The 27,829-nt window shown below is 29.1% G+C and overlaps 1 protein-coding gene across 7 annotated transcripts in view; it reads left to right on the top strand.

Annotated features, from left to right (window-relative positions):
- The window catches only part of LOC123300471 (synaptotagmin-7), a 979,245-nt gene that overhangs the window by 933,713 nt on the left and 17,703 nt on the right, over positions 1 to 27,829 (top strand). For 6 of the 7 annotated variants that reach the window (XM_044883051.1, XM_044883049.1, XM_044883053.1 and 3 more), the window contains 3 exons: positions 1,428 to 1,439; positions 16,358 to 16,487; positions 19,188 to 19,328. In XM_044883051.1, the coding sequence (XP_044738986.1) occupies positions 1,428 to 1,439; positions 16,358 to 16,487; positions 19,188 to 19,328 (283 nt within the window). The remainder of the gene's footprint in view (positions 1 to 1,427; positions 1,440 to 16,357; positions 16,488 to 19,187; positions 19,329 to 27,829) is intronic. The other variant, XM_044883050.1, reaches the window with a different exon arrangement.

The raw sequence follows: 27,829 nt of genomic DNA, 5'->3' as shown, positions 1-27,829 counted from the left end.
TCGACTTGGCGGCATTCCGCATTGAGGAACGGGTAACGTTACCAGAAGACCACATTCTTATTCAAAATATTGTTAATATTTCAAGATAAGTTCCCATTCACTGAACTCCCGTTAAGGAACATAGTTCCTAAACAAGTGAAAACAAACGATTGACTGAGTAAATTGTTGAAATACCATGCAAAGACAGTGTTGATTACTCTATCACATTCCATACAAACCTATACATTTCACACATACATAACTTAATATCACTATATAATACATACTATACTATTGACGCTTAATTTGAGCCCTCACGGGTCAACATGAGGGCTTTCATTTCATAAACATTTTTTCATGTTTACGAAAAAATGTTTCAAACAAAAGTTGGCTATTTTTTATATTTAAGGAATATTTTTTACATTTAAACTTTTGTTCTATCTCTAACGGTTTACAAGATGGGTCCTACGGACCCAAGACCCAATTGACCTATGTTGCTCATTTACGAACTCGACCTCACTTTTTACGTCCTGAGTACGCTGTAAAAATTTCAGTTTGAAATCTTTTTTTCGTTTTTGAGTCATTGTGTTGACAGACAGACGGGCAGACAACCGAAAATGGACTAATTAGGAGATTTTTTAACACCTATACCAAAATTTTGTTCATATCATCAATATTTTTAAGCGTTACAAACTTGGGACTAAACTTAGTATACCTTGCATATTACATATATGCATGATATAAAAATTACAGCATTAAATTGAAAAAACGCGCTTACTTAACTGTTGATGTTTCTTATACATAAGTAAATATTTCTTGAGGAAATGAGAGTACTTAACGATATAACACCTACCTAATTGTAGAAAATAAGTATTTGATAGCTTAAAAATTATCAAAAGTAAATACTTTTTTGAACTAAGAAAATATTTATTTGATACCATGTTAAGAATGTATTTTCTTGCAACTAGTATCTTTCATTCAGTATAGAAATAGATAGATCATCCCTGTACATTGAAGCAATGTAACCTGAAGGAAACAATACTATTGTTAAGTACCCGTTTTATATACTTGATTCTAACCACAAAACAAACAATATACGTGTAGTTAGCAATTTTTTGGGTGTCCTGTGTAAGACAAAACGATTTTAAATTCTCTCCTTATTTATTACAACAATAAAAAAACGAGTTTTCGATATTATGCTTTAATAATATATTTTTTGAGCCGTATAATTTTGTATTTCCTGTATCTCCGTATGTTTTTTTTTTCTAATTTCGAGCTTTAAAATATATCTGTATTTATAGGCAATGTGTGGCTGTTCACATCCAATATTTTACTATAAATAAAAATTTAATAATTATTCAAAAAACTGTTGATTGTTTTACTAATGCTAATATTGTTTTTTTTTTCTTTCTTGTTTCATGTTTCACCTACTTTTGTGGATAATGCAGAGCGCAACTTGAGTGAGTATTATTTTGTTTTTTAATTGATACATTCTAATAATAAAAAGGTATAAAAGGTAATAAAAAAAACCTCTTTTTGTATAATTTTGTTGAAGAATAATTGATATACAGCACGTAAATATTTATATTTTGACCTAATCATATTTTTCACACTTTGTAATCAAAAAAAAATATTATTTTGTAATTTTTTTCAATGAAAATTTTTTTTTATCTTGTTTATTTGACCGAAATCATAAAATGTTTTTATCAACGAAATTTTTGAAATACTCATTTTTAAAATACATTAATAGTTATTGAGCCTTTTTACTCATCCTTTGAAAAAAATATTTTTAATAGAAAAAAATGATGAAAAATATTTTTTAAATAGTGAATTTTAGAAAAAAACATTAAAATGAAAAAACATGCTTAATTTTGTTGAAAATAAAAAATCAGCATATTTTTAAATAATATGAATCTATATCATAAAAAATTTTAAAACCATTTTGCGTAGACAAAGTCTATAAAATAAAAATACTAAAAGCATCCTATATTGCTTACTTACTCTATCAGCACTGACGAAGAACATTGGTTTTGCTGCAGTTAACCCAATTCATTTATTTATTATACCTCTCAAACGTCTGAGCGCTATTCGAGGCTATAGGTTCCTTTCCACTACCTACTCATAGTAAACTATACTTTTGGAATTGTTTCCAAATTTCTTGATGTCTATCTTGATTATATCTACGTAGACTGAAAGATCATTAATGCATTTAATGCTTTACTTACATGTTTCGCAATTCTTGTCCCAGTATTAATGGTTGCAAAATCCGCGTCTTACATATTTCAAAAACATTTATCCTTAGGCAAAAAACGTACTTCTCTAGTTACTTCTGAACCTCGATACCTTAAATTGTTGAAATCTTTTGTCCAGAACTACTTCAATGAAGGATTGCGCCAGATACCCCCAAAAAACCACGGTATACGTATATTTGGGGCTGTATTAAAGTACCAAGCGATTCATTTGTTCAAATACGGTCAATGACCTTGAAACGAAGTACTTTTGACTTCAAGTCGTAGATATTTTATGCTACGGCTCTCAATTATGACTTATAACAGAGGCAGGATACATTTGTTTATTAATGTTTATTACAGCACTAAATATGCCAATCGGATCTTCTTCTAAACTTTCTTCTATACTGCTACAACACACGGTAAAAAATTTTTTATATCACTATGTCAGTATCGATGTGAACGCCATACTGATTTGATTGATTTGATTTTGACCATTGAGGGAATAGTAACATTAGCAATAGATACGGCGGACGAGTCAGTGCACTAGGAGAGTCAGGCCCTTACTGGTTGACGATACCCCAAATACTTCCGGTGGATAGCCCAATTAAATACTGTAATATTACCTATGCTAACATAGATACTGTATCTGTCTCTATACCATACCAGCATTGTAATAAACGCCATACATTTCTTACCATGCGAGGTTCGGAAATAACTAAAGAAGTCAGTTATTTGCCTAAGTACATTTTTATGAAATTTGTTTGACGCGGGTTTTGCAACCATTAATACTGGGACAAGAATTGCGAAAGATGTAAGTAAATCCTAAAATTCATTCATGGCCTTTTAGTTTACGTTGAGATAATCAAAGCTGTTTGCTACCATTCCCGTTTCTTCATCGTTTATTAAATTCAAAAAAAAAACACCAATCCAATCTCACAATACTTGTTCACCTTGTAATAATAGATAATAGAATTGTGTAGTAAGCTGATTGAAAATAGAATATGTTTAACAATCCAAACAAACTCAATGAAATGTACCGATTGTTGTCTCAAGACATTAATATTCTAACCAACCCAGATCGAACGAACAATGTGATGTATGGTTTTATACATCCAAGTAAAAATAACAATTCTGAAAATGTTTGTGTAAAACGTTACAAAATAACATTATTCCTTCTGAATACCTACAACCAATTTCCTGTTTGTACGATAGTATAGATTGTGCTTTGGCAAACCGCATCACTCGCTGATGATTTAAAAATACAATTGATGAAATAAACATTGTACATTCAAAAATAAACAATTGAAGAAAAAGTAGTTCACAATTCACATACATAGAATAAACATAGAGGAATTGAAAATAATAGCGTGTCCTGCTTACCTTATATTCTCTCACCCTGTTTCTCACCTGCTTGTTTCATCAGTTTGGTTCTGTCTCATTCAACTCGAAATGATCTAATATTTTATATACTTGGTGAAAATAAACTGGGGCGATGAAGTTAATTAAATTTCATCGTTGAAGGAAACATACAGTACCATCTTTTTAAATTCAATTATTATCTTTAATAAAACTCTGGAAACATTGTCAGTGTTATTTTTTTATGTATATGTATTTCAAAATTCCGTACCAATAATAGCAGCGTAAGCTCATAAAATACACGCAGTGAGAATGAGTACACAATAAAAAGAAAGTAAGTTACTTTTGATATTTTTTATCTCTTGAGCATGATAACCATGTTTGATTTAAAGGTTCAAAATTTTTGTATCGACAGACATTTACTCAAAGAAATTGTTAAGAAAAAGTCATTGAAAATCGATATAAAATACATGGGCTCTTAGGGAGGAATCTCAAAAAAGGATATATTTTGAAAGTTTTTGATAATTTTCACTTGGAATGAATGAAAACAAATTAAACAAATAAAACTTTTAATAGAAAGTAAGCATATAAGCAATGAAATAGAAAAGAAAAAAACCAAGTGTCTCCGTCCCTTTAAAGGATATAAGTGCAGGGTGAATTTAGGGTTGAAATTTATTAACTTTGATGATGAATTTTGTTATAACTTCATGAATGTAGACGAAAAATAAGAATACATTGCCTTGGTTTTCGAAATAGCGAAAGCTGAATAATTAAAGAAATTTTTCAATCTTCGATATTTTGAAAATTACTCCAGATATCGAAAAATTTTACTCTTACTTTTCGTCTTATATCGTCAAGTTATAATATAATACAAAATTGATATAGACAAAATTAAAAATATATTTTTTTTAAATTTGTGCCCCCCACTACCTTTCACATAGATACTTAAATATATTATTTGTCTAGCCTGGTTTTAGTCACCAGTTTTTTAATAAAAACTAAGTGCCAGATACTTTCTAAAAACTCTTCATTGAAGGATTTTTGTTGATATTTGATATAAGAAACAAATATTATTGACTTTTTCATTGTTAAGATATAATAACGCAAAGTTAACCAATTTATGAAAAAATCGGACAAGTTTAACAGAAACGGGTACACCATTAGATAAAGATTACCACGCATATAATTCAAATTTTCCCGACAAATTTTTTGGCTACGGAATCCTAAACTCGCACTTGAAACATATCTAAGAACACTCTTCATTAAATTACCTTTGTCCTTAAAACCTTTTAAAAGCTGAGCATATTTTGAGGAGCATGGCCAATTTTTAATTTTTTTGAGTACGGAACCCTAAACTCGCACTTGAAACATACCTAAGAACACTCTTCATTAAATTACTGAAAAATGCTATAGGCTATGCTTCTGAAGATCCAAGAAGTCAAAACAAATGTTGGTGTAGCTCCCTCCGTCTCTAGATGAAAATAAATAGCGTCTATCTTTTACTTCGGTTAAATATTGTATTTGAAATAACTACGAAACCTCTATTGAATGTACCTGATACCCATTTGATTGAATTCATTGTAACAAATGTTTTCATTAAATTATATTAAAAGAATTGAAATAATTTGTGATTGACTTGATCATTTTTTTTCTTCTTATATCCGATTAGGGTTTCTGGTATTCCCATTTTTACACCCTGTATATATGTAATATATATCAAGGTATAATAAGTTTAGCTCCAAGTTTCAACAAAAATATTGATGCTACGAGCAATATGTCAATTGGGTCTTGGGTCTTATAAACCAGATAGAACAAAAGTTTAAATGTAATAAAAAATTTTTAGAAAAATTATTGCTTGAAACTTATTAAAAAATTTTTGCTTGAAACATCGCAAATGCCACTGTTTATCCGCGATGACGCAAATTAGAATTAAATTTGAGTGTCTATTTCTTCAAAACTATGAAAGACAACGAGTTGAAAATTCAGGTACCTTCAACTTGTGCCTTGTGAAACTTTCTCGAAAAAAAAATTCTAGAAAATACTTTCGAAAATGTTCTAAATTTTCGAAAACTAAATAAATGGGGACCGAAAGGCCGAACTAATTATGTTGGTTTTTTAAAGTCTTCTTATTTATAAAAAAAAATAATGCAAGCACTGATATTCAACACTTTCTCTACAGAGTATTTCAACAATTAACTCAGTCAATTATTTGTTTTCACATGTTTCATAAAACAAATTGTACGGACGCACAAATAATATTTGTGTAATTTGATAATACATACAGTTCGCAGTAATTAGCCCCTTTTTACGCTACTGCGCGACCAAACGCGTTGGCCGATTTTGATTATTATTACGTCAATCAACTTGTCTTCCTAAGGCTATGACAGTAATGAAAATTCAATATAGCGATCAAATTCATTGAAGTAAGAATCATTAAAATTGGCTCTCGCGTTTGGTCTTTTGGGTTCCACAAATGACCAAACATATTGATTGAAAATGAAAGTACACGAACTATGTTAAGTGGGGTGTCATTGATAAGGTAATCAAAATTCTAATTAAAAAGTGTAAAATAAAAAAAAGAATTTAAAAAGAAGAAAACCTTACTGCGTTAAATACAAAATGAAAAGAAAAAAAAGCCCAGTAGTTTACTAAGCAACAATTACAGCCGAAACGCATTAAAATAACCGACTAAAATCTCGTAATATATCTTTGATACAATAATGTCGTATTAGACTCTTAAAGTTGCTATGTTAATTACTTATATAATTTTCTTGAAATGATTGGAATGAAGTCCATATTTTATTTATCAAATTTAGTTGCCCCCTGCCTGTAACCTCATAATAAAAAATGGCATACCTTGAGGCTTTGGCCACGCTCGTGCTCCTAAAAATATATTAACCAATGAGTATTTCAGTTACTTAGGCCTGTACGATAAGAGAAGATCTTTTCTCAAAGAAATGGGTAATATAAGCCTTTCATACATTTGTCACTGATATTGAGTTACAAAATCATATAAATTTTTTATTTTTGTAAATTTCATACTGATATCTGACTATGCAAAGTTCAAAATAATAATAACTATTTAAATTAAGAAATTTCAAAGAAACATTTGTATACAATACATAACTTTCTGAATAATTCTAAGTACACTCGCCCAAAGTTGTTTTGTTTCTAAAATCAAAAACTATATTCACAGTATACATAAATAAACTAGAAACTTGTGATCTAATCAGTTTTCTATGTACATAAGTTACATGATGAATATGAGAAACATCATTGTTCGAATTATTATATCTTTTGTGAAAATAACAATCTTATTAAGAACACCAGAGCAGAGTGTCATATCCGTTAACTGATTTTCTGATCGCAAAACATACAGAATGAGTATACTTCAATCATATTACGTGCTATTAAAATAAGTATAACTTCAAACAAGAATATAGAGTGTTAATTTTTCGTTGTTCCCGTTATAAATAGTTACTCTAGAAAAGCAGTCTGGTATTCGCACCGTGCATGAGTTTTATTGGAGGCTTTTCCATGGTAACAATACATCACTTTATTATATTATAATTGTATGGATGCATAAATAATTGTGAAAATTGCATTTATGGCTAACATTGAAAATCTAATATTTTTGCAATTGGTATCTTGTTTTCACATTTTTTAATTAATTAAGTTTAAATGTTATTTTTCAATAATTTCAATTTGACATTTACTGTTTTATTTGCTGTTAAAGAATTGAAAATTAGTCATAACACCTCATTTAACGCCAAAATATTACACTGGAAGCGCTGGCGTCGATTTATTGTCCTTACCGTGACTACGCACACAACGAATACCTTCTCAAGTGGTTTTAATATAACGAGCTCGACACGTGGCATGTTTTCAGAAAATGCACTACAATATTAAAATTATATAAAATATTTTGTAGTTTTAATCAAAAATCAGTCCTTCAAGATTAAAATCGCTGATAACCAAAGAAAGAAAAATTTGTAGAATCATGGTTTTTTTCTGATTTTGGCAATGATTACTTTTGGTGTTCGACCTTGAAAACTTGGGCTTTTGGCCACAATCATGAACGCCATGGTTAGAAAAATCAAAATTAAAGAATTTAATAGGCGTTATTCATTCAGGCAATAATATTTCTTACGTATACAAAAATTTTACTATTTTTTCTCCTCATCGTTGTCACAATATCACCGTTTGACATATCGTAGAAGATAATTAGGAATAGAGCTAATCATTTTAAAAAGATTTATCACATTTCCATCACATATAGCATAGAATCCTTCCTTACGGATGCTTGAATCCTGACAGAATAACATTGGTGCAGAATATTATAAAAGTCCAACTGCAATTTTTCTAGTAAGTACCTAAGTTCTTAATAAAACCAGAAAAATGTCATCGGAAAACCGAGTTTTTACAATATGTTTGTATCCATTAAAATATGTAAGAAAATGAAAGAGAACTTCAAAAGATCCCTCATTACCAACACAAATTAACGTACTATTTTTATCGACGGTTAAAAATAAAATTGTTATAGGAATTGCTCACGGATATTCCTTTGGATGCTTGGAGCCTCGTCGGATACATTGGCTCTTCAATTATTTTGAGCGTATGATGTAAAATGTTTATACCATAAACTATTAATTATATCAATTTTTGTTATGATTGTGGTAATAAAACCCGATATCTTAGGTATTCCACGCACCCAGTTGGCTACGCTTTATCCTCTTGAACCACTAAAATTGGCCAGGATGTAGTTAATTGAATAAAAAATTTTATTTCTGAGTGGGGACAAAGATAAATTAACATCTCTGTATTTACTATAAAATTAGTTTGAAAATATAGTTAGTTGTAATCTTTATTGTGCTACAGACGCGCAATTTTATTATAATAAATAGTTAACAATATGATTCTCAAGTTCTTCTTTTCTCTGTACCCTACGATATAGGTATGTCATCTCAAAAATGTAGGTAATAACACCCAAACAGATCTACCTAGTAGTTCTTCTCTCCTTATTTCGTCTTATGTCAAGTCTCTTCTGTATTTAAATATTATGTATCTAATAATAATTACAGTACTTGATAGTAAGTCAACAATTTATATACGTCGTCTCATTTTGTCGACATTTTCAAAAGGAAAATTGAAGCTTTCATTTAACATAAAGACATACATTTATGAGAGATGTTTCAAAGACGTTGTAATATTACGCTTCGTTCCACTTTTCTTTCATTTTATTTTATGTTTGTATATTATTTTGTTCCGAGTGCAAAATTCTTTTTTATCGTCTTATCTTATAATATTATACACAGCTGCCCTCTGTATCGTGAAGAATGACAAAGTTGAAAATTGCATTATAAATTGAAGAAAATCATACAAAAATTGCTTTTCAAAATAAGAGGGTACAAGGTGAGTCCGAAAAGTGTATGTTGGACAGAAAATATTGTAAAGTCATACTTAGTTAAAAGTACACATGAAAAAAGAGTTGAGAAGTTTTATTAATAGGATTTTCAAAATCACACACTTCACTCCAACACCTTGTAAAACAGGGCTCTAATAATTAACCAAATTTTCGCCTGCTTCTTTTAAAAATTGTATCTCATTAAAATAAAGCAGTTGTTTTTTTCAATGCTTGGAAGTTCCAATATTTGTTTCTTGTTGTTATACCCATCACAAGTTACATTTATGACAATGAAAGTTACTTTCGATTTTGGATGGACCATTAAAACTGTCCTTTGTCTTACAGTCACATGGTTTGTCATTCGTTTTTGCAACTATATAGATTCAAAAGCGTTGGTCCTATCTACCATTTGATGCCCACCATTCAACCATAGCCTCGAAGTCCTAAGGGTTCACTTGAAGCTCAGATTACAAAATTGATTGTTAGAAAGAATTATTTACTACAGCTGTCATTGCCAAGGTTTCCAGCATTTGTACACTTCTAAAAAGTCTACTTCTATGTATCCAAATAAGGCTGCTGGGGTACTTTTGGTACTTTGTCTTCCGCCTTCGTATCTTACAAACAAATATTCTACGATTCTAATTTGTCCGATGTATGTTTTCGTAAATATTCACAAATTTAATTTACTCAGAAAGTATTGCCAGATATTTCAATCTCTGTTATTTTATAATTTTTCAACACTTGGTATAAAACTTATAATTTTGTTGAAGGATTCCTTTTTATACTCTATATAAGAAATATATCAGAGTATATTAAGTTTAATCTCAAGTTTTTACCAAATATTGATGCTACAAACAAAATTTTAGTAGAGGTGTTCATAACATCATTTAATTAGTCCATCTCCGTTTGTTCGTTCGTTCGTTCGTCTATCATTACGAAAACTCAAAAAAAAATGGAGCTATCGAGAAATTTTTAGCATCTTCAAGACGTAAAAACGTGACTTCGAGTTTATAAAACAGCAATATAGGGAAATTGGGTAATTTTTAACCGTAGCATATAAAACAAAATTTCGAAAGCAAAAAATGTTTCTCATCTAGAAATAAACAGCTTTTGTTTGAAAATTGTTTCGAAAATATCTTTGGTTTTCCGTGAGAGTCCATATGAGGGCAAAACTTTACGATTCCATTTTCTCAGAAACTATAAAAGATAGACATTTGAAAACTTCTAGATTGCTTCAAATAGTGAGTCTATCAGTTCTTATTTCATATTATACCCCTTTGATAATATTAAGGTTGTCTATTAAATCAGTTTTCGGCGAAACATTTGTTTGTTTAAAATTCTTTTCAAATCATGTAGATTCCAAAAAACGAAAATAAAAATCCTATAAAAATTTTCGAAGAAAATAGCCGCAATTCTATGATACATTAATTTATATTTATAAAATGAATATAATAAATGATATTCAACACCATCTATGTAAGGTATTTCAATAATTAACTCATACAATTGTTTATTTTCACTTGTAATTTGTTAAATTAGGTTTGTTTTATAGGATTTTATTTCATAACGAAATGTTTTGGTAATTTATAAAATTTATCACTCTTATTTAAGTTTGATAAAAATTATTACATTTTAACACAAACATTTTCAAAAAGTTTTTATTTATTTTATTTCGTGTTTATCGAAAACGAAGAAACATAGTTATGTTGAAATATTGTAAAATTCTTAGTATATATTGACTTTTAAAATTAATTTCATCTTGAACAAATACACTGCTAGACGTAGAACTAATTTAAAATTTTGGGACGTATATTTAAGGAAAGATTTAATGCATATTGTTTCGAAAAAAATTTGATAAAGTGTAAAAAAATTCAACAATGAATTTTTGTCTCGCTCAAATAATTCCATTATGGTGGAAACGCAAATAAATATTGTTTACATAGTTAGAACTAATATATTGAATAATTTATCTGCACTCCCACCATTCATCACTAAGTAAAAAGGTACGTTTTTCAAAAATATTCATAATATATGTCAAATACGTAACTCATAAAGCCTGAGCCTAAAAAAGAAAAAACTAGAAAAAATTATCGGCTTGAAATTCACAAAAAAATGTGAATGATAGTTTTCCGATAACCTCTAAAACCATGAGAAAAAACTTACAAATATTATGGATTTTAAAATTTGAAGCTAATTTTTATCAATTTTTAACATTTATCAAAATTTGTGTCATTTATGTCCCTCATAAAGGAATTTGACATTAAGAATTCAATCTTCTTAACCAAAACACACATTACCTGCTTCAAAGTTTACTATCAAAATACACCCTGTATAATCAGATAAATAGTATTTTAAAACTATTCAAACAGAAATTCATTAAATATCTATGTAAAAACCGTTTTTATACTCGAAAAAAAAAACCGTTTGATATATCTAAAATATAGATAAATTGGAATCGGTATAACTGCTATGAGAGCAAATATTAGGTATCAAAATGAGTAACAACAACCATGAAATTGTTTCATAAAAAAAAAAAAGGATAATGATCTAATACACAAACTGGTACTAAATAAAAAATAATTAATGATTTAAAAAATAAAAATAGATTAAAGTTAAAGCATATATCAGTTATATAATCCCTAAATAGTTGCAGTTATTTGCTAGCTGCTGCCTGCAATGACACTTACAAAATACATACACATATATAAATGACACAAAATACATAGTTTTACTTATACAGCGTGTCTTCTTAAGATGGCTCCACACGGAAAACTTTTTTATTATAAGGTTTACGAAAAGAAGTTCATTATAAAAATCTCTGCTTTTGAAAATATTAACATTCAGCTATTCACTTTTGGCATCGAATGTATAGGATGTCACAAATTGAAAAAGTTCGATGTTCGTGGTGGTTTAGAAATTTAAACCATTTAGATCAGACAATACGCGAAATGGTTCAAAAAGTTACTTCCGAGATATGCAAGAGTGTATTTAAAGAAATTTTATTTAAGTTTCATATTCTTATCGCTGATATAATCGACCCTTAAGTCGTAATATTTCAAAGTAAACGTAAAGGAGAATTATCGGACTGAGCTACAAATATGTGTTTCTTCTCGGTCAAAAAGCTAGTCCAGTTTCTTTTTTTTCACTCCTCTAACGCTGTTTACTAGATTTGGAACAGCCTGTATGCCAATTTCATAAATAATGATGATACAAAAAATTATATTCGAGCTTAAAATAAATGTATATATGTCTATAATAGTCTGGCATTATGCTAGAAAATTGTAGAATTTATATAATCCCATTTTTCAAAAATATATATTTTTATTATAGTTTATACATAAAATGGCTTGCTGTTTTTGATAAGCTATCAGACTAATACTTAAATAATCGTTACTATCGATTATTCACTATGAAATTACGCCAACGTACGTTTATGTAGTTTTTGTTATACGATCGTATGCAATATACTCAGTCTCTATGATCTTTTTTTATATAATTCTAATTTTAGCATTCATAGAGACAAATATTTGAAAAAATGACGAAAAAAACCTATGGAACTCCTCTCTATTCTCGCAAAGTAGCACCGTGTTGGGCGAGAGACGATATTGTGTATGTGATTATGGTTGTAATGTCTCGCCTGTCCTGTTCTTGCCTTGTCCGACTTTACTATGAAACTTTTCGGCCTTTTGTACCCAAAGACAACACGTAGCTCAAAAGTTTTGTTATCATGTACAGAGAGCTACCGCAGCAACTGCGCCTTCAATTTTGCTAACTTTGGCGAGAATACTCCGGAAGAGTGTGGGTGAGAACTTACATATACTTAAGGTTAAACTTGCGAAAGTTGCAAAACTAAATAGAATAATTTATCTGAAATGTGGGATACATATGACTTCTTTTATTAATTATAATATCTGGATGACCGAGCTTTGCTCGGTTATTCGCCAATAGATGTCAGCAAGAGTCATATTTTTCACTTTAGACTACTCAAACGCCTCCTTTTTGTTATGTTATAATTTGCATTGTATTTCATTAACTACGTTATACACCAATAGATGTCTGATGAATTTTTTCACTTTAGACTACTCAAACGCCTCCTTTTTGTTATGTTATAATTTGCATATACACCAATAGATGTCTGATGAATTTTTTTCACTTTAGACTACTCAAACGCCTCCTTTTTGTTATGTTATAATTTGCATTGTATTTCATTAACTACGTTATACACCAATAGATGTCTGATTAATTTTTCATGAAAAGACGGATAAAAGGACATTTCTGATAAATGAAACCTAGCTAGATCGACTTATCGCCCCAAAAAACCCCTACATACTCATTTTCATGAAAATCGTTGGAGCCATTTCCAAGATCGTTGATATATATATATATATATATATATATATATATATATACAAGAATTGCTCGTTTAAATATATAAGATTTTATTATAGTCCAATAAAATGAAGATTTAAACTACATACATAAAAAATATTGAATTCTATTAAGGGGGTAGAAACATCAAAAACTACCCCAAAAGTAACTTTTTTTGAAAAATATCTCGAAAACATACGAAGATATGGAAAAAAGTTTTGAATAAGAAATGAAAAAAATTTTTTATAAAATCATTTCTTATCACTTTCGAAGTATTTGCAATAGAAACCAAGATATCTACAATAAAGAAATATAATTTATAACTCAGCCGCATAAAATATGAAAAGATTTCAAAAAAAAGAAAAACAAAAGAAGAAAAAGAGGAAAATCGGGAAAACCTCCAAAAATTACGTTTTTCAGTTTTATGATCATGAAAAGTTAAGTGGCAAATCTTATGAAAGATATGTGAAAATATTTATTGATTGCAAATATCTCGGTTTCTATTGCAAATACGTCAAAAACGATTAAAAATGATGTTATAGAAAAATTTTCTAGATATAATTCCAGATATATAAATCGGGACTTAATTTGTTTTATCAATTCAGGTGAAGAATTCTCACTTCATAAAAAAGTGTAGTTGATTTTCAACACTCTTTTCTAGTATGTAAGATATGAGGTTTAAATTTTCTAATTAAACAAAGAGAAAGATATCTACTAGTGACGTTATATGTGGGTATCCCCATAGAGCTTACATGTAAACATTCGTTTTGCTAAAAGGAGATGGACAGCCTTTGAATGCCACCTTTGATTGCTTATAACTTCTTCGTTTTTTAATCAATTTAAATTTCACTTTCCAATTTTGTCATAGTATCAAGTCTAGTTTTACATTTTTATGGGTGATATGACCAATTCGACATCAAGATTATCCCCTGTTGTAATTATTGATTTAGTGGAATTTAACTAATTTTGAAAACAAAATTTCTATAAAACAAAAATAACAGCCAATTTTTAATTAAAAAGTTTTTGTATTTCAAATTAATAGATTTGATATGTTTTGTTATCGTAATTTTTTACACACAAATAGTTTTAATTGTAAAAAAAGCAATTATTATATTTTTAATTTACACATACCACACAATTGGAAAATTATTTTTAAAATATTTTTGTATGCTGTCAAAATTTTTTGTTAATTAATTACGTAATTTTAGTTATCTAACGGATAGTGTTCTTAGCTATGTTTCAAGTGCGAGTTTAGGAATCCATACCCGAAAAATTTGTCGGGTTTTTTTTAAATTTTGTTAATTTCACTTGTTTCTTTTTCACAGTGCTGTAACCAAAGACAATTTCCTTCATGGTTCATGGAAATTTTGATTCATGGTTCAACTTTAATATTTTTCATTTAAAATGTTTTAAATAAATTAATCGTTAAGTTAATAATTATTGTTCACAACAAACATAAAATTATAGCCTATAATTACTTTTTTTTTCTGAATTATTATTGTTATTTAAAATAATAATACTATATGCGTTATGTTAACACCATGGTCATTACTATAAACATTGTATTTTAATAAAATTAAAGACTCATATCAGCAGCATAACCTACTCCTCACTCCTCACAATCTCATTGCTCCAGTATGAGATTTAAATATATTTTTAAATGAAAAATCATTAAAAAACAATCAACCATATAACATACACGTTTAATTTAATTATATCAACAATTTTATTTAATATTCATTTATAATTTGTTTTAAAAATAGAATTTTAAAGTTTATAAATTCCAAAGCTATATAAAGCTGTGGAAATGAGCGCCAGTGGCAGATAAACTAATAATCTAGTCAACACTCAATCTTCCTATAATTTTATCTATTTTCGAATTATTACAGTTTTTTTCATTACCGTCCTAGTGTGATACTAAATTTATTCCTGAACTAGGGCGGTAATTAATTCAGTTTCCATAGTAAATTTTTTAATTTTCTGTCTCCTCAATAAGCCATGACAATGAGCCATGACGATGTACTCGCTGTGTACCAAATTTAGCCTAGCTAAATTTTTATCTTGTTCTGAACTTTTTGCGTTCGTATATCGATAAGGCAGACAGTGTACATTCACTTATAAAAAGCATGATTTCACAAAGTTTTTTCAAGAACTTGTGTGTTCAAAGTTCTGGAAAGCGGTGGGGGTACCCGAAAATCTTCAATACGCAGGGATCTTCAATCCGCGGAGCTGAACTTTACTTGACCAACCAAATGTTTCGGGTTTCTCACAGATTATTTTCCAAATTTTCAAACTATATATACCCGCAATTTTTTGTGGCCCCATGAATTGCGACATCCGTGCTAGATTCCTATGGCAAAGAGAGACATGGCACTGAAAAGAGGTCATAGTTGATTTTCAACTAGTTTTCTTAATTTTAAAAAAAGACCAAGGAGTTTACGGTCACACAAATAAGTGACACTTAAAATAGACTTGATAAATGATCATGTCAAATATACACACGTGATATAATACGGTTCAGCGTCTGATATAATCATAATACAAACTTGATATGTTGCTTTCCCAATACCGATTATAATAACAATGTATACTACACTTCAATTTATTATCCCAAATTCTAAAAATTACACATCATGCCACTTTCAATTATTCACAAAATCTCTGTACAGATATTGAAGGAAAATTAAAGCTAGCTGATAAATTAACAAATCAACAAACGTAAGCAGAAACGTGATTTGGTTTATTAATAATACATAAATTGAAAAAATATATATATTTCTCTATGATAAAGTACACCCACTTTTAACGTATCCACTTCTATATTACATCTCGTACAAATGCGAAACAATAGCGAAAAAAATCGATTATACAATTTTTTTCCAATCCCTTTTTTTTTTCTTCAAGTTAAATTATCTATAAATAATAACTCAGCTTTATGTGAATACACAAAATAATTTTTAAAAGCCATGATTGGAAAAAGATAATATATTTATTTATAAAAGTAATTTTTTTCTTACAGAACGACTGGCAGTCCGCAAGCAAAATCACCTGGTGGAAGCAGTTCAGGTGTTGTACCCCCAAGTCCCCCCACTGCCCCGCAGAATAAAGCATTGCACAATGTTAAAGGTGCCGCTGGAGACCATCCGTCGGTAAATATATAATACATTTATATTTCATTTTATCCTGCAGGAAAACCTTTTTTTCTTCTTCTCCTGTTTGAGTGTGTAGAAGGTATATAATATTTAAAAATTGTTCGTTAATATACACAGTGTATCATTAATTTTAGAAACCTACTACAAACCTATTTTAAAACATTTTCGTAATTTGGTAGTGCAACTGACTTTCATAACATATCAGCATAACATATCAGGGATGGTTTGTCTGTCGAATATTTTGATAAAGAAATTTGATCTATTGATAAACAGTCAGAATTTCAGTTATTAAAAATTCAATATCTTCCATCTTCATTAGTATAAAAAAAATAATACTTAAGGGCGACATTTTGCAATACGCTATTTAGATAAAAAGAGATACGCTACAAAGACAAAATTTTATGAAATTATAATCTTAAGAGGGAGGCTAAAATTATTAACACAAAAATTATCAAACTCCAAGTGGCTCCGTTTCAGTTGTGAATCCCAGTCAAACGCTGCAAAATGTCACCTTTCTGTGAATGTTTATTATTGGCTTCTATCACACGAGCGTGAAAATTAACGCGAGTTGCATTTTAGCAGATTGTTAAATAGATCTGCGCAATTGACCTTAATTTCAACGCAGGCCCTATTTACCACTGTATAAATGTAACAAACATACGTTCAACGTCCATAAATCGTACACTTAAAGCGACGTTGTGTTCAAAACTTTACATAAATAATTCACAAGATGTATCATAATTTGATTTTTATAATATTTTGGTTGTAATATTATTATTGAATATGGAAGTAAACAGAGGAAGCACTGTATCAGGTTGATCTCATTTGAGTCTAAAGTGTCAGTAAAAATACCGAAATATTCCTAGCATACGTACGGAACGAGTTGGTTAAGCAATTCTATCATAAAAGACATCAATTATATTTGAAAGACTTTAACGTTTAAATTTGTATACAAAATTTAATAAAATAATAATAAAAGTAATAAAACGCAAATAATTAATAAATAATTAAGTTAATGTTGCCAAACAAAACAAATGAAGAATTTTTTGGGTTCAAAATATTACACATTGTATTTAGAGCACGTATTGGTTAAGACACTAAGCATTCATCCAAGAGACTCGAGTTCAACTGCTCTTAAGTGTGTATTTTTTTGCAATTTACAACTCCTTTTAATTAAAATTTATGTTTCATTTCCCCTCTTTACTTCTAAACTCAAAACACTCGTGTACGAGATTGAACTTTGCATGTGTATAAAAAAGTTTTAATACACCCTGTCACAATTTACATGGTGAAATAAAACTCTAGAGAAAAGTATAGTTTGATACATCTTGTAAGCAAAATATTTTTAGATGTAAGGTAAATTCAAATGGGGTCATTTATCACACAACTTTAAAATGATTTTATTTCGAGGAATTCAATGATGCTTGCATTTTGTCACATTGAGTTGAAGGTCGAGGTCAAAGATTATACACATGATGTTTTCATGATGTTTGATTAATTATTTTTATGAAAAATTGCACTGTTTTCTTGAAATTTATATTCAAAATCGATTTTTTCATGAAAATTCCGGGAAATTAATTCCATTAAAACACGCTTGGTTATACAGTGTGATAAATGTATAAAGAACAATGGAAAATTTTTTTAAGTTATGTTTTAAATAGACCAATAATTTTGAAATATATCACTGAAACTTGCCAAACGTAAATAATTAAGCATATTTGTTCAAAAATTTGTCATAAAGTTACTTTCCAGCTTTGCTGTACAAGCAAAATATTGTCCCCAGTGATAGTTATTTATAGTTTCCTTAGTGATTTATTTCAAATATTTTAGGAGGTCATGGCAAGATTACATTAAATTACACAAGACTCTTTCCAATTATCAGATGATTGTTATTTTCGATTAAATTTCTTGTGAATTTTTAATGAAAGAAGTAAACATTCCATGACGTCATGTAAACCTATAACAGGTCGGTATTAAGTTCAAAAAAGAAAGTTGGGACTTTACACAATCCTAAAATTTGCATTCCAGTTTACTGCGAAAAATAATTTTTAATGCTCAGATTGAATCTGGTCGAAGTATCTAACGAAGACTGAAAATTCAAAATTGAGACAAAATTTAGAACTTTCACTTTTGCATTAATATATTTTAGAAATAAAAATTCAGTTCATAACATTTCGAAATAAACATAAATGAAAATTACCGAAAAAAGAAAAAAAAAATTATTTCTGAAATTCAAATAATTGATATGATTGTTGCCAGAATCAAAGTGCTGCTTCTTTTTCAGGCTTAATACCGATCGATAAGTATTTTATTGTTTAATGTATCTAATAATTCTTCTATTCTAAATGCTTTTCCACAGCTAATTGTAACTTTGTAGCTAATATCGTAAAGTAGTGTAATGTTGTTCCATGTTTATTACAACGAGTACTCCTAAATACAATGGATATCTATCATACAAAATGGTGGCCAACATACTCATGAAACACAATGTATTACACTCAAAATATTAAATCGATGTAGAAAATATATGTGTATGGTAAAATCTCACACCACATCATTCTCATCTTCTACTTCAGATCTTCTTCTTGCTCCTTCTCGATGTTGATATATTTGGTGTTGTATTCCTTCGGTGTTTAATTTTAAGAATTTTAAAATGAAACACCGTACTCATATACTGTTACATTACGTTTGTTTCAGATGGCATTCTTACAAAATCGATCAATATCGTTGGTCGATATGTATATCGATAATTCAGAACCATCAGAGAATGTTGGACAAATACATTTCTCACTTGAATATGATTTTCAAAATACCACACTTATTTTACGAATATTACAGGTAAGTTTCAACATTTTTCTCTCAAATTCAATTTTCTTAATCAAATGCTTCTTAATCAAAAGGTTTCATGACCTATAGTTGAAATGGAAATCTTCAAAATCGCATTAAAATAAAATGTGAGGTTTAACTTACAGACTAGAATAGCTGATAATGTTTTCTGCAAGGGAAATCTGTGATAGAATATTCTTATACAAATTGAACATTTTTGAAGATGCCATTAACGGTGTCGAAAAACGTGGTGCTCATTCAGAAAATAAAATTTCCCTTATAAAAAAATTGTAGTGATTACGATGCCCACCAGCCTTTTAAATGAAAGATTGAAAACATTTCAATATTTAAAAAGTGAGTTTTTAGCGGTGTTTTACAAACTTTTAGAAAGAAAATTCAATTTGCGAAAAGCTGGCTATATTTTATCGGCGCCACCAATGGCACTTTCAATTAAAAACATTTCATTTTCTATAATTTTAATCTTTCACCAACAAATTTTTATCAAAGAAAAAAAGGGAATTCCCCATGGTAGGCTAAAACTTCTTTGATGTGACTATCTACCAGACCCTACTTTAAGCAGGAATACAGTCAGCGGAGTTTCATTTTTACCATTGCAAAAAAACTCTTGAATTATTATGCTAAATTCTGAATCACAGTCAAAAGCAAAAAATTTGGATTCTAAAACATGACAAAAGTTTTTAATTCATATAATGAAAGACAAACTTCGATGATGGTTAATAATTCTAGTACATGTCTAGTAAAGTAATTCATTTATCTATCATAAAGACTTCTCTAAATGTACGTATGTATAACACGAACCGTAGTGGATATGAGCTGTAGGAACCAAACCAAAAAGTTTTGACTAAATCAGGGCTTCTTAAACTATGGGTCGCGACCCCATTTGGGGTCGCGTAGCAAAATTCTGGGGTCGCGAGAGGTAAAAATATAATTTAACAGAAAATGTTTTTTAACTTGTAAAATTATTGTTATAAAGATAAAATAACAATTATCGTAGATAAATATCATAAAATCTTCTAGTTCGGAAAGATTGTTTGTACCTGCATTTCTATTAAGAGTATTATAATAACTTGAATAACATTTACTATTAATTATGAAATGTTATTGGAATTAATAAAAAATATAAATTTATTTTTGTCAATCTCTAAAAGCCGAAATAATCCCGAGAAATAATTGTCAACAAAATTTCTAGGTATTATTGCTGAAGAAACAGCTTTAACACATATTAAATCCCAATATCGTTCAGCGATAAAAAATGTTGAAGTCTTACGTCCAGCAGTTTCAAACATTCCACCAAGATTTGATTTGTTATGCAATAAAAAACAGGCACATCCATCTCATTAAATTTTTAACTTATACTTTAATTTAATACTTATCCCGCAACTACTTGAATATATTCGAGAGAATTAAGACGGTCAGAATTCACTTTTATTTTTGAAACTATAATATATACAATTTTATAATTTTTTGTGCAATTTTTAATTTTAGATTTTTGTATGTTTCAAAACGAATTCTAAACTTATATATTTTCATATGTATATGTATATTGTTACCTAATAAATAAATCATCAAAAAATATTAATTTATTCTTCTTTTATATTTGTATGGGGTCGTCAAGAAACTCGCAATCATAAATGGGGTCGTGAATTACAAAAGTTTAAGAAGCCCTGGACTAAATCAATAATTGTGTGCCCAGATAAATTATAAATAAATTTAGCTCACATTTGCATATTATTTATATTTGTATTTCAGAATAATTCCAAAGATTCGGAATTTTTTATCGTTCCTACATTTTAAACTGCCATATTTACACTCTATTTCGACCACAATTGTAAACAAATTCAATGTTTCAAACTGTTTTCAAAAATGAGCGGGACTATTGCGTGACTATACATTTGTGACGGACAGAAATGACATGTATTTTTATTTAAATATATTATTAAACATTGTAAAGAATTATCATAAATATATTTATTTTTATTTTCGGGATGACAACAGAAATTTTCTATCAGGTAGCTAATAATTGTATGGACAAAACTAGGTAAAACATTCTAATTCACTTAAAATTTATGGAAACGTGCTGAGTTTACAAAATAGTTTTTTTTTTTCTGCTCACACAAAAGCAATATATACATTTTATTATAAAGGCTATTTTGCTTGACGTAGATACTGACCGAAGTATATTTATTCAATTTTACAACATGTTCTAAAAATATATCCACAATAGAGGGTGGTTCAAATATTTTCAAAAGTGGCACGTAATGGATTTAAAAAAACGATTATTCCAGTAATAAATATAAATCGTTGGTAGCGAGAATGAAACTTTTAGGTTACCAAAACATTTTGAAAATTTTGAGTCTCGGTATTTTAAATTTTAGAAAGTGCATTTTCTTCTTCCAATTATATTGTGTGTCGTGTACATTTAGTTACAGTATTTTCTATTTGCTGCGATTGGAAACAATAACAAACTTTCTGAAAACCATTAAAAAAATTAAGACACATTCGATTTTATTTTATAGAATGTTTTGATGGTGCACCAGAGTCAACTTTTGTGTTGATTTAAAAACCAGTTTTAAAACTATTTTCTACTAAAATGTATATAGGTTTTGTCATATTCTGTACCTGAAACCTTTCAGACACATGTCGGTCCAACAAATACTCATCAGTTTGTACATCAGTACGGTTTAAACAAGTGCGATTGTATCGATTCATAGTTTTGTAGAGAATCTTGTAATTATTACACTGTCCCATGGGCTGCACAAACGACATTCACAAAGAGTTAAATTTTGGTCGGAGAGTTCAAACGTTTTCAAGTAATTGCACAAAATAAAAAATCTACAATATACAGTATGTCGCATTTAAGATGTAGACACCCTCACAATAACCGAAATCAGAACTTCAAACTCAGCGTACTACAAATTGACAAACAGCACTGATTCTAAATATTTTGCCTAACGTCAGAAATGGTGAAAAAACTATTAGAAATAGTTGCTTAGAATGTTTTTTTATACCTATCAACCGAGTTTCACAACAAAACTCGCATTTGATTTTTTAAATTATTTTGATCCACACTCATTATTATTACAAGTGTCTCGAAATTTTTGAATACATAATACTATTAAATATCTATTTGCCCAGTTTTAACATTCCATAGCACACAGTTAAAAATTAAAAAAAAAAAAATTTGGAAAACGGTTGACCCTGCAGGTCATCCCTGTAACTTCCCGCTAAGTATTGACTCATAACGTGTAAAAAATCCCGATTTTCACGCGGTTGGTGACATTCGACGCAGTTTTTGAAGCTTCATGAAGAATCTTTAAGTTTCAATTGATAGAACAAAAAATTTTGAGGTTATTCCGAAAAAACGCTTTTTTGGGTTTTCTTACGTCAACGATAACTCACGAACGAATCAACCGATTTTGACCGGACTGGTGGTGATCGACGTGGTTTTTTGATGTTGAGAGCCGATTAGTTTTTTGAATTGATCGATACAGCCGTTTAAAAGTTATTCAAAAAAAAAAAAATTTTTTGCAGTTTTTTTGAGATTTCTCGAAATCTATCCGTTCGAATCGATCCAAATAATCTAAGTTTGGTCAAGCCCTTTCGAATGGCACCAACCGCGATCAAATCGGACAAGCCGTTCAAAAGTTATGAGAGGTTTACATACACACACAGACACACACACACACACACTCATACATACATACAGCCATACAGACACCCTCGCGGAAGTAGTCAGGGAAGCTTCCTGACACCTTAAAACGTCGAGATCTGATGAAAACTCGATTTTGGCAAAACGGGGTGAAAACAATAACTTGTATGCTTTGGAATGTAAAAATTGGACGAATTGATAATTTAATAGTGTTATGTATTCAAATATTTCAATGAACTTAATAACATTAAAAACACAATACTTTGCTTATTATTCCACCGATTTATAATAATTTTGAGTAAAGAATAAAATATTGAAAAAATTAAAAATTAATAATTTTTTCGATATCTCTAACCATTTCTGTAGGCAAAATATTAAGAACCCGGCTCTATTTGTCAATTTGTAGTAGGCTGATTTCAAAGTTCAGATTTCAGTTAAGTGTCTTAAAAATTTGGACCCATTGCAATAAAATTTAACCATTCAAACATTCAAATCGATGTTCCTATAACTATGAGAATGACTTCATCTTAAATGCGACACACTATATATTTTTTCCTTGAATCATTCTGCCCTTTAAATGAAAGCCTGTATGTTAGGGTGTAAAATATCTCTATTACATTAGAAATCAGTTAAAGACACTAATTTTCATTGTCTATCACAAAATCAGTCAACTATTTGAAAGAGAAAATTTCTAACTAACAAGAGTCAATTATGTAATAAAATAAAACAAAACGAGATATATAGGTTTAGAGAATATTGATGCGATTCACTGGTTTGGTTAAAACACAGATAAAAACGCTTTGTTTAAATATCAAAGTTTGACTGATTATCTATCTCGCAATGTTTGCAACTTAAACGGTGCTGTCAAAACATACTAGACATATTATCTCGTTCACCGAACGACCGTCTTTGCTTACGTGCAGTATTCATGCATGGTATCGTATTCATTACAACCAAAGGAAATTCGCAGGACTATTGCCGTTTTCATTTTCAGAAATTTGTAAACACTAAAAATTATGTTTCTTTACAATAATGTTCTAATTTCAACCACTTTGCCATTTACAGATTGTTTTCGTTACGCATAAAAATTGTACATGAGAGGCTTGAAGTTCTATCGTGCAATTCATTTAGTTTCACGATAGAACTTTGACATAGCTGCCAAAAGCTTAGATGTTTCGATAGTAGAAAAATCATCTTTGGATATTTTATCCACGTAGTTTACTTGCAAATTTCCTCTCACACTGAGTTGAAATACTTTTTCAGCTAATATATCAAAATATATAGAATTTATAGCAAATATTGTCATAAATAAAAATAAATATAAAATAGTTTAAAAAACTAAAAAACACGGTTAAAGCACGCACTAAAAATTACAAAAGTGCATTTCAAATAGCCTGTCCGCCATATTGGACGTCCGCCATATTGGATTTAAGTCACCAAACCCTTTTCCTGACAGCAAACCCTTTTATTTGATATCCATATCATGGGGGTGGATTTCAAACAGACAGTCCGCCATCTTAGGGAGGCCGCCATATTGGATTTGTAATGACGTTTCCAGCTAGTAGTGTATTGTCATCAGAACTCAGAGCGTGTGCAAAATTTCATCCTAATCGAAGACCGGGAAGTGGGTCAAATTAAGATTCCAAGATTTTCTTACATACATAGTTAGTTACAAGTTAAGCTAATAAATCCCGACAAATGTATTATATTTGTAACCCCCTCCTAATTGATCCGATTTTCTTGAAAAGAAATCAATATTGGTTCATCCTTTTAGGAGCTACGATACCACATACAGAGACACATAGCAGTTTAACCTATAACAGCCCTCTTTTGCGTCGGAGCTAAAAACTTACTAGTATTGAAAATCATGAAACTTTTTGCAAGCGTAGGATATTTTGAAATTGGATAAATAAAAATCTTATCAGTCTCGACTACCACGACGTATTTCATTAAAAATCTTACTCCATTTTTTATCGTAAAATAAAAGTACTCCAAGCACAAAAAAAGTGCAGTTTTATTGTCTAATTTGTTATAACTTTTCATATTAATTATATGAATTTTTTGTAGTCGCGACTTCATATTTATAAACTTTTTTCCATACATTGTAAGATATGTTTTTATAAAGGAGGCTTCCTCCAACTCTGTTAGTAAACTTCACGGTGGCTGAATATTGCCTTGGTATCTCCATTATCGTATCACAAAAATATACCATAAAGTTTTTTTTTTATTCATAGTCAACAACGACAAATATACGCAATCAATTTTCGACAAAAACAAAAAACATAAAAATATTAGAGGAAAAAATGTTTTCCTATGAAACTAGAGAACAGTATATTTCATCATCCATCAAACGACATTTAAAATAAAGACAAGAAAAAAATCAAGTCAGACCAGACAACGCGATAAATAAATTCCTGGAGACATAATAAAATCACAAGCTCATATATCTTCAAATTTTTTGTTTTATAAATTTAATTATATTTCACAGATGCCTAGCAGAGATACGGAATTTTTGACACTTTTTTCTTTTGGCGTTTCCCTTTTGGCTATGTTCCTTTTATCTAGCCACCATTTTTGGCGGATGGGGCTAGACAAAACAAATTTCTGACTACTACACTTTTTTTACATTTTATAACCTTGTAATATTAATATTATTTTCATTGATTTCCTAGTATTGTGGTTACAGTGCCCGGCCTTTATGAAAAGGGTCGTGCGGTCGAATCCCGCCTACGTGAAAATATTTTTTTTTTAATTCTTCTTTGTTAAATAATTTCTGATTCTGATCTTTGGTAACTACTGTTCCGATAGTTTTTGACATAAAATTTGAAAAACATGATTAAGTTAATGATTTTTTTATATTTTTATAATAATAATTAAAAATAAAATGTCTACTTTCATATCTTGATAAATGAAAACTTGATAAAAGAAATATTTAATACAATTATATTACCATTCTTTCATTGTGCTTGTTATTCAATAATATATAATTTAAAATGACGAAATAACATAGTTCCTACCGGGTACCCATAACTTTTTTGAATTTTGATGATTCCTTACTGACTTTTATTGATATATTGTTGAAACACTCTATGATTCAAGACTATGGAATTTCGAAAAACTTCATATTTCTGAAAATTATAGCCTAAACATATAACTTTATCCAAATAATTAAACTGCGAAATATTTGACTGTAATCTTATTAATTTCTGTCTCTGATATGTAACTGAATCTGTTATTCAGCTTAGGAATTCAACTTCTGCGTTGCATAAAGTTTTGTTGATATCATCAAAATTTTATTATTTTTTAACATCGATAAAAAAAGATGCGTGAGTGTGTGTATGTATCTGCTTTTATGGTATTGGTACTCAGTTGATTTCTTAGGTGTAGTCCAAGGCCAACCAATTTAATGCAGATGGCCAATCTAAGTTTCATGGAAATTTATCCAGTTGATTAAAGATAATGGGTTTATTCCTAGTTTCATTCGTATAGATAATCATTACATAGTTGTACTGTTTTTAAATCCACGTCAATTTTTCAGTTTGAGCGAAGAGCTTTTAAAAAATCACAATAAATGGTTTTTGTAAAAATGCAATGAAAATAATACTGATTGAGTAATAGAATGAAAAATGATATTTAAAGTAATTTTTCTGAATAAACAAATAATTAAAGGAAAATTCATTATTTACATTTAATGTCTTCTAGAAAATTTGGTTGTTAAAACGATAAATTATATGATGAAATGAATAAATATATAATAAACATACAACATAAATGTGTCTACAGTAAATCTTATCTAAAACACAAAATCGTACGAAAGCAAAACTGTTAACAAACCTTAAAAATTCGTAAACTCCTTTGCAGCATTCCCACGAGAAACGAGTAAAGAAAAGTTGATTTTTGATAAACAGTCGATACATAAACTTTAGAAATCTTTTTCAATCGATTTTTAATATGAATTATAGTGGATACTAATCTTAAACAGACAATCATTTTAGTTGGTAATATAGTCTAGGGACATGCCTTTTTATCATAAAATCTGAAAAAGTATAGTTTCATTGTGCTGTTCCGAAAATTACGCTACAAGCTTACAGTTAATGTATTGCCTCATAAATCGTTAACAATATTAAATTCATACTAACTATATTCTTTTCGAATAAAAAAAGTTCGTATTAGACATTTTGGACTGTATATCTTGTACATAAACCTGATAATTTATGAGATAAATAAGCTTGATAAATTAGGCATTTATTGATTGTGAGTAACAGTCTCAATATAATTAGTTGAATATTTAATGGTTTATTTATTTAATTTTATTCTAATTCATTGGATTAAAATACTTTGAATAAAGCAAAGATATTATTCCTGCTCGTTTTAAATACGGATTTTTCCAAGTGCTTAAAAATTTTTTTAAACTCGAAAACTTAAAAACATTGCCTTGAAAAGTATTTCTTCAACGGTTGTCTTATTTATCTTAAAATCTCATTGCTTTTTTATATCCTCACACAAGGCTTAGAGAATATTGTAGGTAATCGGGAAGAAGTAAGGAGCTTAGTTTTGAACTAAAATATCCAATTTGATAATCTCTAAATTCATTTTAATGATCTCTTCATTCATTATTTCTGATTTTGGTGTGACTTGTATGCCTTTGTACGTATATATCTCGTATCAAATCAAGAAAGTTTTGGTTACACCTTGCATGTAACGATATCGAAAATTTTCGAATTCCAATGATAATATCCATTTACGCTATCTTTAAGGAGATACATTCATAAGACTTGTTAATGAAAGCAAACAATTGACTGAGATAATCGTTGAAATATCATGTATAATGATGAATGCTAGT

This window comes from Chrysoperla carnea, chromosome 5, assembly GCF_905475395.1.
Source record: "Chrysoperla carnea chromosome 5, inChrCarn1.1, whole genome shotgun sequence".
NCBI lineage: Eukaryota > Metazoa > Arthropoda > Insecta > Neuroptera > Chrysopidae > Chrysoperla > Chrysoperla carnea.
The sequence above is the reverse complement of the archived record's forward strand: the minus strand, read 5'-3'. Positions and strand labels throughout refer to the sequence as shown.